Source organism: Epinephelus moara, chromosome 23 (genome assembly GCF_006386435.1).
Source record: "Epinephelus moara isolate mb chromosome 23, YSFRI_EMoa_1.0, whole genome shotgun sequence".
NCBI lineage: Eukaryota > Metazoa > Chordata > Actinopteri > Perciformes > Serranidae > Epinephelus > Epinephelus moara.
This window is the reverse complement of record NC_065528.1, coordinates 10,334,606-10,350,064: the sequence shown is the minus strand read 5'-3', so window position 1 is coordinate 10,350,064 and position 15,459 is coordinate 10,334,606. Positions and strand designations below refer to the sequence as shown.

At 41.5% G+C, this 15,459-nt stretch overlaps 1 protein-coding gene across 7 annotated transcripts in view; it reads left to right on the top strand.

Annotated features, from left to right (window-relative positions):
• The window catches only part of foxp2 (forkhead box P2), a 115,855-nt gene extending 100,685 nt beyond the window's left edge, over window positions 1-15,170 (top strand). For 5 of the 7 annotated variants that reach the window (XM_050036022.1, XM_050036020.1, XM_050036024.1 and 2 more), the window contains 6 exons: window positions 159-262; window positions 424-525; window positions 3,009-3,130; window positions 3,385-3,454; window positions 4,450-4,775; window positions 9,780-15,169. In XM_050036022.1, coding sequence (XP_049891979.1) covers window positions 159-262; window positions 424-525; window positions 3,009-3,130; window positions 3,385-3,454; window positions 4,450-4,775; window positions 9,780-9,924 — 869 coding nt within the window. In that variant the 3' untranslated portion in view covers window positions 9,925-15,169. Of the gene's footprint in view, window positions 1-158; window positions 263-423; window positions 526-3,008; window positions 3,131-3,384; window positions 3,455-4,449; window positions 4,776-9,779 lie in introns of all 7 variants that reach the window. The other 2 variants (XM_050036026.1, XM_050036023.1) reach the window with 2 other exon arrangements.
• The last annotated feature ends 289 nt before the right edge of the window (window positions 15,171-15,459 follow it).

Here is a 15,459-nt window from a genome sequence, read left to right as displayed (position 1 = left end):
GAAAATGCTGTTTGATGTGCCCCCTCTAACCCCCCACCCCCCACCCCTGTCCTCTTTGTCCCCCCCCCCCCCCCCCCCTTTCTCTCCCCCCTTTTAATTTGATGAAACCTTGAGTAAATTCAATACCTAAAGGAATAAAAATTTACCAATTATTTCAGGTGGTGACACAGTATTTATTTTTCCAGAGATTGCCCCAAACTACGAGTTTTATAAGAACGCAGATGTCAGACCGCCATTTACTTATGCAACCCTCATAAGACAGGTGAGTGGGAAATAAATTAACTTTGCCTGATTAGATTAAAATTAATTGCTGCATGAATCATGGCAGCTCTCGCAATCCGTTGGTGTGTGTGTATGTGTGTGTGTGTGTGTCAGTTACGTGGTCTCGTTAGTAAACCATTATTTGATGTCATCTCATTTCAGGCTATCATGGACTCTGCCGACATGCAGTTAACGCTTAATGAAATCTACAGCTGGTTCACACGCACGTTCGCCTACTTCAGACGCAATGCTGCAACTTGGAAGGTAACCTTGATGAACCTTCGGCCCCCGCGCAACCCTCCACCTCCACTTCCACCTCGCTGCGCCCTTTCACTCCTCTTACAGTAAAGACTACTCCTTCCTCTAGCTGGAGTCAGAAACCTTTAGAAAGCATATATTTACCCAGCAGCAAGTGATTCACACTCCTCTCCCCTTCTTTCTAACCTTCCTCTTGAATAGAGCCCATTCTTCCCTTTTATTTATTTTTTCCGCCATTCCGCCTTTTCTGTTTGGAAATGACAGCCGAAGGAATTATTCTGCCTCAGATATCGTTTTCTAATTTGGTGCAATTAATAGCGGAGGCTTGGCGCGGAGAGGAGAGGGCTGTGATGCACTAATTATACAGCAGCCACTCCATCATCAGCACCTTTTGTTAAGAGAGACACCCCACCTCCTACTCCTGAAACCACCTTCTCTCGCATATCATTGGTTAATTAGGAAGAAAGATGGCTGTTTGCCTGTTAACCAGCTCTCAGCTGTTTGAAGGGGGGGGCAGGCCAGAGATGCACGCTCGCAGGCGCTCCCATGTACAAACACATAAACTGTGTCTAAGAGAGGGGTTAAGGGTGTGTTCACGTGGAACTAAAGCAGGGAGGACAGTGAGAATTGGCCTGTCATGGAGGGAGCGCTCTTTATTTACCCACACAAAAGGGCCCATTTGTATATCTGTCCCTACAACTTTATTGTCCTGTCTGCCTCCACAAAGATGGTAAAAAATGTCTTTCCCAGCAGCAGGTTTTCACCAGAAGTGTGTCTGCGCGCTGATAAAGAAAGCCTCGCCGAGCGTCACTGTCTCCAGTGTTTCATCCCGTGGCCCCTGCGCGTCATTCGTTAGCCGCCTTTAGCCTTTGTGGCTGCACAGAGGACTGGAGGGAAAACTCGACCAGCCGCTCATCAGTATGCAAGACGTGGCGCAGCACTAGATTTAGCAAAGTGAATTAATTTGGATTTGGGATGCAAATGAGCACATGGGCGTGTGATCACCAATTCAGGAGGGCATGCAAAAAGATCTGTGCCCTTTTCCAGTTTGTTAGGTACAGTAACGCGCCGTGTTTTGCTGCGTAATAATGTTATGACAAGATGTGTTTCTCAGAGGCTGTTTGCAGCACAGAACAACACAACCACATGCATATGTGGCATTTTAAATGTTTTTTAAAAAAAAAGCTCTTGCTGCTTTTGAAAAGCAATGATATCACAATGACATTAGAAATATCTTGTCTCCCGGCCCGCACAATAACCAAGGTGATCTATTTACACCCACAGCGCCACAATTCCCTTTGTAAGCATTAGTGGGATGATCAGCGACGGGCTTGTCATTTGATTAACGGAGAGAATTTGTTTAAAAAAAAAAAAAAAGAAACTAAAGAAAGAAAGAAATGAAAGGTAGTTTAATATCTCAGCTTGGTCTCATCAGCTCAAAAGAGGGATCTGCCCCCCCACACCCCACCCCACTTTCCTTTCTCTCTCTTTTTCTCTCACCCAGAAGCTTATTAGTTCTAACTATATAGCATGCATAATAAAACTGCTCATTTGCTCATTAATATTAAAATTATCATATTCAGAGCCATGGGCATTAAGATCAATCAAATCCTGGGATTTTCAGGTCAGATGCGAGATCTGCTTATGAGTTTTTTTCTCTTTTTTTTTGAATCCCTTTTTCTTGGAGAAAGAGCAGTACACACCAAGCTTAGGGAGATGATAAATATGAGAGGCAGGGATATTAAAGCCAAGGTTATTATTTGTAGAGTCTGATGCATGTTTTAATTATGGTCATAGTAATATAAGAGGGCTTTTTTTCTATAGGTTGCCTTATTTTGTAATTAATGAAAACACCTTACTGGTGTACTGTGTGAAAGATATATCCTGTTTTAATTTAAATACAGCTTTGATAAGACAGAGGAGAGATAATTGTGTCATGTAAGCGTGTATTCAACACCAGATGTGACACCACATGGAGGATATTTGGACATATAGATGTCAGATACAGTTCACCTTAATCCTCCTTATTCTTGCAGGCACACACACACACACACACACACTGACACGAGGGCCTCCTGATGACTGTCTTTTTTCTTGCAATACTGTCATCTTTAAAGCGATGTGTCCATTAAGAGAAATGCTTTTCTGGAGCAGAAAGGGTTACTGACATCACCATTATCAAGGCCGGCATTACCACTTCTGTCACCACCATAAGCCATTCGCTATGCTGATTACCTCCTTTTAGCCTACTTACTCTGATTGATATGTACTGTGTGCAGGACTTGTAAGAGCATTCGCTCTCACTCAATTTTTACTAATTAAATCAATGGTGCGTGAATGTTAAGAATTTCTTCAAAATGCAAGAAAAAAAATCAATTTCCAAGCCTCCGTCTGTCTTTTTTTTTTTTTTTTTCTTGAAGGTTAATAAATGAATATGATTCATTTTTACCTCATCCCTCTGACCTGGGTGTCATCTTGTCTCTCTGCAGAACGCCGTTCGCCACAACCTCAGTCTGCACAAGTGCTTTGTGCGCGTGGAGAACGTGAAGGGGGCGGTGTGGACGGTAGATGAGATGGAGTACCAGAAACGCAGGTCGCAGAAGATCACAGGGTACGAATTCTGTCACCCCTCCTTAGATCTAGCTCTGAAGGTCAATGACACCCAGAGGATCACAGGGGATCACAGGGCCCAAATTCAGCCCTCTTTTTTAAACACACTCTTTTTCTCCCAATTTCTTTCTTCATGTATAATAATGTCTTCCTGCTATATTTTCTGTTTAAATTAATAACATTATTATGTCCAAATCAAGTCACAGTGTGAACTAATTTATTTTTTGTTTGTTTCTTTCTTTACATCATATCCAGAAGCCCATCACTTGTCAAGAACCTGCCCTCCAGTCTTGGCTACGGAACTGCACTAAATGCCAGCTTACAGGTATGAACCAAACGCCTCAGAGACTCCCCAGCTGCCTGTTTGTTTGATTGACAGGCAGGACTACTGCCTGGCTGATTGACCAATTGAGTGACTGAATGAGTGTGGTTGCTGTGAACAATAGGGCTCCACATTAGCACTCGCACTTATAAGAGCAAGCAAGTTTTTTTTTCTCTCTATAACTCAGGTTTCTGCCTCTTTTCTCTGCTCGTGTGTTTCTGTATCTCCTCTCTCTCTCTCTTTCTCCCTCCCTCTCTTTCCTGTACACCGTCAGACTCAGAAGGCCACCCTGTGGTCGAATCAGGAAGCAACTCTCCCTCTTTCTTTCCGTTCTTTCTCCCCCTTCTTTCAGCTGTGGCAGCAGACCCTAGATTGATAGTGGCATGTGCAAATGCAAGGGCATGTGCATTAATATTTATCTAAGCTGTCATAAATGATTTGGCTTCATAGTGTACGCCGGCGAGGTGCTCATGGCAAAAACTTTAAAAATTTAATCACTGTATATAACTTTAATGCGCAGCAGGCGAAAGTGTCAGGAGTTTTTATTATTTGGAGGTAAAGTTTTTGGGGGACTTTTTTTTTTTAATAGCCACACCACACAAGGGCATATGAATGGCAGCTGGGGGGAGGCAGTCATCAGCGGGGTGTCACAGGGGGAAAAATAGCCTGCAACAGAATAAAAAAAGTTTAGTGTGAGATAACTGTGTTTCAATAATTACTGCGTTAAATCTTCTCATTCCCTCACCTGCCATGTTTTCCTCTTGCATCACTCTCTCCATACACCTCACCTGCCTCCAATACACTCTTGAACCTTTTTTGACATGATTATGCCCTCATATCCGTCCTCCATCTTCCCTCAGCCCTCAGCCTTCATGTAAAGCTCCAGCATTCTCTCATTGTCCCATTTTCCACACCCCCCACCTGCAGCTTGCCTCTCACCAACCGTCCTTCAAACTGTAATCCTCAATATTTCTCCTCCTCTCCCGTCTCTCCCGCAGGCTGCCCTGGCGGAGACCTCCCTGCCTCTGCTGGGGACCCCCGGCCTCATGAACAGCAGCTCCACGGGCCCAATGGGCTGCCACGGCCTCCTCGGCGGAGACCCGTCCATCCTGGCGGGCGGAAGTCCACCCGGGCTGCTGGGCGGAAGTCCACCCGGGCTGTTGGGAGGGAGTCCACCGGGGCTGCTGGGCGGCAGCCCCCCAGGCACGCTGAGCGGCAGTCCCCCCACCCTGTTGCAGTCAGCTCACGAGGGTCTCAACGGCTCACTCGACCACCTGGACACCAACGGACACAGCAGCCCCGGATACTCCCCACCAGGACACATGTGAGTTCCCGATGCTGATACTGCATCTATGTGTGCACTGTATGCAGCAACACACAAGCATGAATGTTACTGATAATTAGCGCAAAAAAAAAAAGCAAAATTATTTGGCTTTATTTGATAATTATTTTAAAAAACTAGTCATGTGAAAATAAAAGTCAAGTAAAAATAAGAAACCACGCACTGTCCTTTAACCCAGAATCCCTTCATATTCACTCACTGTGGTGTTTAAGAGATAATTGCGTCACACATCTCACAGTACCTATCTGAGAATGCAGGCACATGTTCAGCTCCCCCCACCTCCACTCCTACACCGAATTCACTCGCTGTCCTTTTGCCCTTTGTTAGTTTAATTGCCTGATATTTAACCCACGACACCAGTATGTTCTCAGTATGCCATGACCCGAGGGCAAGGTTCAATTTCCACTATGTATTGTATCATAAGCACACTTCTCTCCTCTGTCTCGTGTGTTAATAATTTCAGTGGCACTGTGCTAATACCTGAGGTGAGCCTGACGTTTTGGATAACAGTTAGTTCTAATTCTATAAATAGGCTCTATTACACATTCCTCTTTAATTACACCACTGTCTGCATTATAGGGGTTTAGCTGCTATATTTTATGCAAGACTGTTCCTATTAATATTGAGCAAGTGTAGCATTAATTACTTTAAAAATCCCCCCCCTCCCCTTCTTTCCCATCTTCGTTTTAATGGAGCTGAGAGAGAGAAAGAGAGTGTTTTTTTTTTTTAAAATTAATCTCGTGAGTTTCAGGAATGTCTGAAGCCAGTGATGTCACACAGGTCTGCGTGAGCCCTCGCTGTGGTGAAAGTGGCATGCAGGGAAACACTCACAAGGCACATTCTGGCACAAACATACAGAAATTACACATTAATGATTCCACTGTCCATCAAAGCTCATGTTGCAAAGTCAGCCAACATCAGCTAACCACTCCTGTAATGGAGAAAGGATGCACTCAGGCTCCATGCCTCTCTCGGAGTGTATCTGTGAGAGGAAAGCAGCGTTTGGTTAGCCCTACCAGACGTCTATACGTTAATCTATTTGGACGTGTTTACCCCTCTCTGAAATGGGGTGTTAAGTGGAGCAAATCTGCCCAGCTCTAGACAGAATCCCAGTGTTACCACTCCCCCAGGTCATTTAACTTTTAGTAACCGGACAGCATTGACTTTCTCCTTCTTCCTCGCTTGCTTTCTCTTCTCTCTGGCCACGCCGCCTTGACACTGACATGAGTGGCTACGGGAGGATCAGATGCATTCATCCATCCCTCCCTCCCTCCATCACCGCCTGCCTTTACACAGCCACGACAACCTCAAAATGGAAGAAATGTGTTTTTCACGACCGGCTTTTTCCAGGATGTTGTTTAAATAATGGAGTAGCTTGTAGCACTAAACTAAATAGTACATCACCTTGAAGGCCTTTCTCAGGAGAGGACTCCTCAGCACAACCAAGTCAATCCAACAATTAGACAAACCCCTCTTTCCCCGCAACGTCTGAAGGTTAATGCTATCTGCTTAACCGCGAACCAGATCGCCCCAGGCCATGCCTGGTGTGTGCGCGCGCGTGCGTTTGCACTTGTGTGTATGCACGTGCTGGTGTACACCCTAAGGGGTATGCTTAAAAGAAGTAGCACTGTAAACCAGGAAAGACTCTGCAACTGTAAAATCAGGGTTTCCAGCGTAAATTAGCAACTTCACACAAAATGACCAGAGCAGAATATTTATTCCTAGAAACCGACGTAGCGCTGCACTCGAATAAAAGCCAATAAAATCTATGTAATATCACTCTATTTTATCAGCTGTGTCTTGTGCTGTCACATCTAATTGTTTGGTGACCACCCCTCTTTGTTAATGAATCACAGTGAGATGTTATGAATGTCTTTGATTGCCCCCCCCCCCCCCCCCCCCAGTCTTCACCCCTGCCTTCACCCATCTTTCCAGTCCCCCCTCCTCCGCCACACCACCTCTCCTGTCCCCCAACCTACCATTAGGCCCGTGGACTAATGACCTTATTTGCATCCCTGACATACCTCTGCATGATTGCTGGTGCTAATCTCCAATTGATGTGAGAGCAGGCATCTCGAGCGCACACACACACACACACACACAGAGCACCTCGTATTTATTACACCGCAAAGTCCAGCGTTTACTCCTGAGTGACTCAATAATGGCAGCTAGCCATTAAGTACTAAATGGCTCATCCACATATTTTAATAAAGTGTCAGAAAGCTCAGGCCTGTGAATATGGTCCTGCATATTTTTCTGTCCTCAAAGCCACACAAACACCTCACAAGCTGCACATCAGAATAACAGAGGAGCAGTATATACATTTAAGAAAAGGTTGATATAAATGACAATATAATAAAACACAGTTATCATGATATGAAATTGTTGGCAAATACTGTACATGAATAATTGCTTAAAAATACTAGTACAACTATATTATAATGTTTTATAACCATCAATTAAATGTTTGTATTCTTGCTTTATAAAGGCCAAAGAAAGGGACTTAAAGCAGGGGGTCTTTCAAGTTACCGCGGGGGAGGGGTGTTTGGGCACCAAATTTGTGTTTGATAATTGTTCGATGTTTTTTTTTTTTTTCAAGAATTAAAATATATACATATTAACATGAATCCAGCATAATATTAGCAAAGATAAATAGGCCTATTCTGAAAAAAAAGTTTAGAAAAACTAACCCATCAATAAACAGTACAGTACACAACATTGATGACAGACTGTTACCCATGAATCCTTTTCAAATAAATTCATTATGTGTAAACATATGAATCTATGTATGTAAAGTTTTAGAATGTAAATGTGAAGGCGGTTTGAATTTTTAGGTAAAACAAAGTAGTAAAATATTTAGCGCAAATATTTTATCAATTAGTTTATAAAATGCCATATAAAACCAACGTTCAACAGTCCAAAACACAAATATTTTTTAAAAATATGAAGCCAACACCCATATTTTAAAAGCTGTAAACACATGATTGGCATTTTCGCTCCATAAATGATATAATATCAAGGCTGTTGTTGATGCATTTTCTGCATTTATAATTGTTTCAGCACAAGGAGATTGGACCTCTTTGCACCTATAAGTCAGGCTGCAACTAACAAACATTTACATTGTCGGTTGATTGACTGTTATTTCCTCAATTAATCGATATGCTGTTTGATCTATAAAATGTCAGAAAACTGTGAAAAATGTCGATCAGTGTTTCCCAAAGCCCAAGATGACATCATCAAATGTTGTTTTGTCAACAACCCAAAGATGTTCAGTTGACCATCGCAGAGGAATAAAAAGAAAAAAGAAAATATTCACATTTAAGTAGGTGGAATCAGAGATTTCGACTTTTGTTTTCCTTAAAAAAAAAAATACTCAGACCAATTAATCAATTATCAAATTAGTTGGAGATTAATACGTAGATGACAGCTAATCGATTAATCATTGTAGCCCTACCTATAAGGGTTTCATTAACTGACATTAAGGAAATAAATATGAGTATGGTGTGATTATAAAGAAGTAAAAACAAGTATAATGTGATTATACTGTGTTTCACAAAACAAACAAACAACAGAATTGACTTTACTTGGTAATAAAAAAAAATAATAATTTATTTAGTAAACTGAGTATTGTCCAAACGGAGCAGAGCTCGTGTTTCTGTTTGTGTAACCTCTTGGCCGAGGTGTTTTTCTCCCGCCTCTCACTGCCTCTGTGAATCTGAGGGGCAGAAACAGAAATATTCATTGCTCCGCTTGCATCCTGCTCAGATCAGCCTCCTCTCTTCATCCCACCACATCAGAATATTAATTTACAGTATTTGGCTCTGAATATTAAAGTCATCTGTACCTTTTAAAATTCTTTTCAAATTCAAAGGCCCACCCCCCCCCCCCCCACCACCACCACCACCTTCCACTGATGAAGGCAACCCAGGAGAGAGGCTATGAGACGCGTCCTAACATACTACCACTTGATAAGTCTCCCTCTCTCCTCTCCCCACTCTCCTCTTTCAAAGTCTAGGGGGATTTTCTGATGCATCCGATGTGTCAGAAATAATTAGGTTTTGTCAGATTTATCATCGTGGCACAAACCCCTCTCCCCGACTAGGGCCCCAGATCATGTTATGCCTTGTTTATGTGTGACAGCATTATTATTCTTTTTAGTCGCCCAACACTTTTTTTTTTTCCGCCCACTCCTCTGTTGTTCTGAAGGGAGAGGCGTCCTGCTCGCTGCGCCGCTTGCTGCTTCCTGCCCAGCGCTTATTGACAGTGGCTAAAGATATTCATCCATTTAGAGTTAAAAACATGTATCATGGTGTCCGAGCGAACTGCCGGGGCTGAAGTTGATTAATGGCAGAACCTAGCTGCCGGTTTTTCCTCTTGAGGAGCGACATGCACAGCCCCTGCATATTAACGAGTGGCTGCGCTTTCTATTAACTAGATAAAAAAGCCTCTCCTCTGCCTTTGCTCCAGGGGGCTCAGGGATGAGAAATTCTCCATTATTTATCATGTGGCCTGTTTTTTTCCCCCCTTTTTTTTCCTTTTTCATGTATTTCAACCTGGTGTCATCAGTAAACTTTTAAATGCCAAACATGTCTGGAACATCACAGCTTATCGGCCTTACAGGGGCCATGTTTTTCATGCAATTTTCATGCGCTTACTTACAGTAGACGTGAGGCATCATGTCGAATTAGCGTCTCGCAAACAACATGGTTGTTACTTTCACTAGATAATGCATGTAATGGCTGTTACACGCCTGTTTTTTGATACAACAAAATGTCTGTCTGCTAGCTGAGCACCGCATTGTGTATTTCATTTACAGAAATCCTTTGTCTCTTTTACATAGTATTATTTTATAGATGTAATATTAACAATTTTCTAACTGTTTGTGCACATAAAAATTACACAAGGTCAAACAAGTGCTCTTGGCTGCAGGAATTCGTCATAAAACATGTAAATCTAACATGTATCGGCTGTGTGATTGTGCCACAGGCCACCCATTCACGTGAAGGAGGAGCCACTTAACATGGATGACGAGGACTGTCCGATGTCACTGGTGACGACAGCCAATCACAGTCCAGAGCTGGACGACGACCGGGAGCTGGAGGAAGGGAACTTATCAGAGGACCTGGAGTGACTAGGATACAGTTTTTGGCCGACGTATCCCCTCACCCAGCCGCACTGTTTCTCTCACACAGACCTCCTGCAAGACTAGAAACCACTCCACAGTCCAAGCAAACCACAGCTGACTCTCTCTCTGTCTCTCTCACCACTGGGACTATTTATTGAGCATGCATCCGGATTGGAGACCGGTCCAAAGGAACTCTTTGTTGCAGCCCTTTGGGATCCCCCAAACATGACAGGCATGAGATGTCTGATTAAAAAGAATTAACTCTTTGAGACCTATTTCATTAGAGATGGCGTGGCCACATACAGTACAAGGATGATGGACTCACGGATGGTGGGAAAAAACCTGAAACAAATGAGCAAATCATGTTCCGTTGAAAGCTAGCGGCCTCATATACTGCCAAAAAGGAAGACGTTTTATGTTTGTGAATAATCCAACCCCCAGTAGTTGTTAATGTCTAGAGACAATTGCTGGTTCAATTCAAGTTGTTGCTCTGTTATCATTTGCACAGGAGTAGTCTCAGAAATTTGTGTCACTGCCTGTATGTTGCTACTATTATAAAAACCAGTATATTATTTTTAGCTTTTTTTCTTTCTTTCTTTCTTTCTTTCTTTTTTTTTTCTAACATCGTTAATTTCAAAATCTGATTTTAGACACCACCAACTGTAAATGCCATTCCCTGAATCACACCAGTAACGGAACTGCGGTACCAAGACTGTTGTTGCAGCTGTCCAGAAAAAAAAGTTTAAAAAAAAAAAAAAAAAAAAAAAAAAAAGTTGGCTTCCAGTCGATTATCTCTTTGTGATTAAAAGTTAAAAAAAAAAACTGGAAATTAAGTTGGGGGAAAATTAATAGTTTGTATAAAGCACCATTTACAAAACAAACGCATTTCCGCATAATTTTTCTTCTCGCTGTTCTCCTTACCTCCTCGTTCTAAAGCTTTGTCTACCTGCAAACAGTCACAGGCAACAGCTAGAAACCAAAGCCAACACTAGCAATGGCCAATAGCTTATAGACAGAAGCCGCCAAACTCCTCTTGGTCCGTCTTCTGCGACTTTAAACTAGTACAAAGAGAAGCTTTTGTTCCGCAAACTACCTTCGAATAACCTCTGGGATTGTTTCATTTAGCCCTATACAAAGATGATCACGAGAAAGAGAGAGGGGAAATAAATGCTGATTTTGATGTGTAATTTGATAACTCATAGAAAAGTCCACTTTGGAGATTTTCTGCCAGACGTACTGTAGGTAAAAAAGGTGATGTGATATTTGAACTGCAGGCATTTTGTGCTGGTGATTTGACTGGTAGATAGCAGCTAACTGTAAAAGTGGATCATGACCAAAACAAAACATTTGTGTATTCAACGGAAGTGCAGAAACATCGTGTTGTTGTGACTTTTATTTTCATTAATTTTCTTTTAAACTTTTTGTTACACATTACACATCCGATGCATTTTTTAATTTTTAGGATTTGTTTTTCTAACCTGGTGAATATGTAATGTTCTAAGTGGGACTGTCAAAAGTAATGTCACGTCTTATTTCCGTGGCGGCTTTGTTCCGAGCCGTGTCGAAACCGAAACTGAAAACACCGCTAACCAAACATGAAAAATATCTAGTGAAGCCAAATAAGTCATAATTTCAAGTTGATATGAAATGGCTCGGTTACCATGTGAAAGCAAATAATAATAGCCATTGCAGAAGAGGATATCTAAGGTGAACGTTGACCTTTTCTAGGTGATATTTGCTTTAACGTAGGGCTGGGCCATATCGAGAAAATCGAATATTAACCATATTTTTTGACCAAATACCTCGATATTGATATTGCGACAATATTGTAGGGTTGAGTATTGGTGCTTTCACAAAATATTTACACATAGACTTTTCATAAAAACAAAAAAAATCATCAGTGATGTGAATAAAATGACTAAGTGGCTAAAGGCAAACAGAAAAGCTAAAGCAGTCCGGTAAGTTCAGAAAAATACACCACTTTACTATAATGCTGCCTTTAAAGGAACAGTGTGTAGGATTTAGTGGCATCTAGTGGTGAGGACTGCACATTGCAACAAGCTGAAACTTCTCCAATGTGCCAAGTGTGAGCTCCCGGTTATAATTCCTTTAGTTTTCATTGTTCAGGAGGTTGTTACCGGGAGCTAAATCATCCACAGAGGTCTCTTCCTTTCCAAAACAGACTGACTCTGTGATTTAAGCCACTGTGTTTCTCCAAAGCTGCTTGGCTCATCGTAGACTGGCCGCTAGCCCAGCATCTGCTAATGTGTGCTCACCTTTTTGCTCTGATAACACGAGATCCAGACATCCGGAAGATTTTTACCAGGAGCCAAATTATCCGTAGTGGTTTCTTCCTCTTTAGAACAAACATACCTGGTAAATTAAACCGGTAAAAACACTGAATGAAGCCGTTTCACGTTAAAAAAAAAAAAGTGTTTTTCCAGCATTGCTTGTCACAGAGGGGCTGCTAACTTTGGTGGCCAACATAAAAACACATATAGCCCTATCTAGAGCCAGTATTTGATTTGTCTGTCCTTGGCTACTGTAGAAACATGGTGGTGCGATATGGTGTACTCCATAGCCAAGGACCCGCTCATTCTATGGTAATGAAAACACAATAATTCTTATTTGCTGTGATTATACAGTAAATCCTACACACTTGACCTTTAAAACCAGAAAATGACAACACTTACGATATTACGATATCCGAAATCCAAGACGATATCTAGTCTTACATCAACATATTGCCCAGCCCTACTTTAACATCATCAAATACTCATTGTGTGGTTCATAGCTTCTAAACTATATAGATACATCTGGTGCTACCGCAGGTGTATTCTGTATAGGTAACCAGCTTTTTATAACACACTTGATACTTATGGAGACTAAAGAGAAGTAGTTATTGTGGAGACTACGTCCCATCATTTCCCTCACAGCTAATGTCATCTAGAAAAGTGTTGTTGCTTTAATGGTCATTTCTGTTTTCAGTAAACCAAAGTTACACAAAATTCTGCCTCCTCTTGTATGGGATAAAGAACTGCTAAAACAACCACATACACACACACACACCTTGTCAGAGACTAGCATACATGCACACAGACACACGCAGACCCCCGAGCTTTCGGTCTGCCAACCTTCTTGTTTCGGTTAAACTCTCCAGCTGCAGAAAACGCACGCTGTCAAAGAACCGACGAGTGGCTTTGTATCGTGCTGTAACGACCAAAATGAAAACACTGTGCATATGTTGTTTTCAAGTGTTGTGCCAAGCTGAGGAATTGGCTGTAAGAGCTTAACACGCAGCCACGTGCAGTACTGTACAAACACGCAGCATGTAAAGCACACAAACACACACACACATGCCAGTTCCACGTCAAGAGGGTACTGGGCCCAGGAACAAAGCTTATCCCTTCAATACTTAGCTGGAGTCAGCAAAACGACTTGAAGACGACGTCCTTAATAATCTTATCACACCAAATAAAAAGGACGCTGCGTCTTTCAAAAAAAAAAGAAAAAAAGAAAAAAAAGAAAGAAAAAAAGGGTTCTCCCACTTACCCAAAAAGGCTTTCTAAAAGCTTCTACCTCTGCACAACAAATTCAGAACAATTATGACAGATTGCACGAGTTATTAGAATGCCACAAGAGCTGTTACACTTTACTACGCTTGTCTCATAGGACGTGGCTCGAACCAACGTTTACATTCCCTGCGTCAAGATATGGAAGATTTGCATTGTAATAGGTTGTCCTCAAACATTTGTAGAATGATAATGTATAGATTACCTGTAAGGGAATATTGTGTTTTAAAAATGCATGTCTAAAAATCATTTGGTGGACTGGAAACAAGAACCAATAAAAAGAATATAATAAAAATCCTCGGGACGATGGCCTAAATGTTACGTACAATGCATAGGAGTGCGTTACCTCAGATATACTGTTTTGGGAGGGATAAAACCTGTCAGCCACAGAATGCATATTACCTGTAGATTTGCATGGGTTTTGTATAAATTAAGTAAAAAAAAAAATGTCTAAAATAGTTGCTTGCACATAATACCAGAAAGACCTCCAGAACTGCGATCTGCTCCTCCACTAGATTTTAGGATTGTCTGGATTTTCTGGGTTGATTTTGTCTGTATTTTGATAACTGTGCATACTTATGTAAAAAAAAAAAATGTTGGTGGACCCATAAATTTACCAGACTTTTTTCTAAGAGGAAAAAAAAATCTCAGTGTTTCTTTTCTGACTTACCTGAATTTTTACTGTTTCTCTCTCATTGCTCGCTAAGAATAGCAAACCTGCTTTTTCTGCATCTGCTTTGCGTAGCTGTAAGGCTTAACCTAATGTGTGTATTTATTGCTTGTACCTCTGTGCATACTTTATGAAGCATTATGTCTGGCAGTTGAGTCATGTATCCTTTCTACTGCTATCCTTCTCTAATAATTGGGAATATGATCCCCCTATGTATACAGTAAATTGGGACTGTAGCAAACATATGTTTATGTAATTGGTGAAAACTTTTATTTTTCCGTTTGTTTCATTTCCTTTTTGATCGAGATTCAACGACTTCTTTTGATACTTTTCATTACTGTGTACTGTGTCCATACGTTAAAGGTTCTCTGACATTAGAAGGTCATGGTTGAGAATTGTAACAGACGTTATTATTTTCTGTATTCATGGCATTTCACTGCTGAATAAAATAAAGGACCAAAACTTGGAATTTGAAAAGCAACTGTCTACCTCCAGCATCAGAGAGTACATTTTTTTCCCTGCTCCACTGTTACACATATATCTTTTATTCTACAAAGGCACAGCCATGAAAATCTAGCACACTTTTAAGGAGCTGCTCCTTCAGAGATGTGAAAGAAGGGGTTGGAAAAAAAACAATTAAAGTTTAATGTATATGTTACAAGGCTTTGTTCCAGCTTCCAGCACCTAGAGTCTTGTTTAGAAGAGTGGGACAAGGCACTGTATTGCCCACCCCTCTGGACCTGTAATGGGTTTAGCCTTTGTATGATTCAAGCCCACTGCTTTCATGTAACACAAGCATGTCCCAGTATACACGGCGGTACTGCTGTGTACCATCTGAAAGGCTTTTGTAAGAAGTGACTTACCCAGCTATAGGCGTCATTTCTGGGCTACATGCTGCAAAATTGGTCTTGACACAAACCACGTTGTTAAGTCTGTTGTCATGCTCATGTAAAAAAAAAAAAAAAAAAAAATTACCGGCCATATTACCATCAAGGTTCTGCATGAGGTAGAGAAAACAAAGATGTGAAATTTCATCAGACGTCCTCCATTTTCCATCCATCTTCAAGACAGCAGTTTCCTCTTGACACTTCAAAAGAAAAAAAAACAACACGCCTTTTAGCCTTTCCATTGATGGATGTTGACTGATAAAACGCTATGACAGGCCGTGTGGCTAAATCAACTCCAGCAGGCCTACCACACCTTGTCGGTCATGGAGCAACCACACACTGACACCCTCATTGAGATTCAAACTGAATCTACCATGACCAATAGGTTGCCCATTAGCTCGTCTGTATGCTG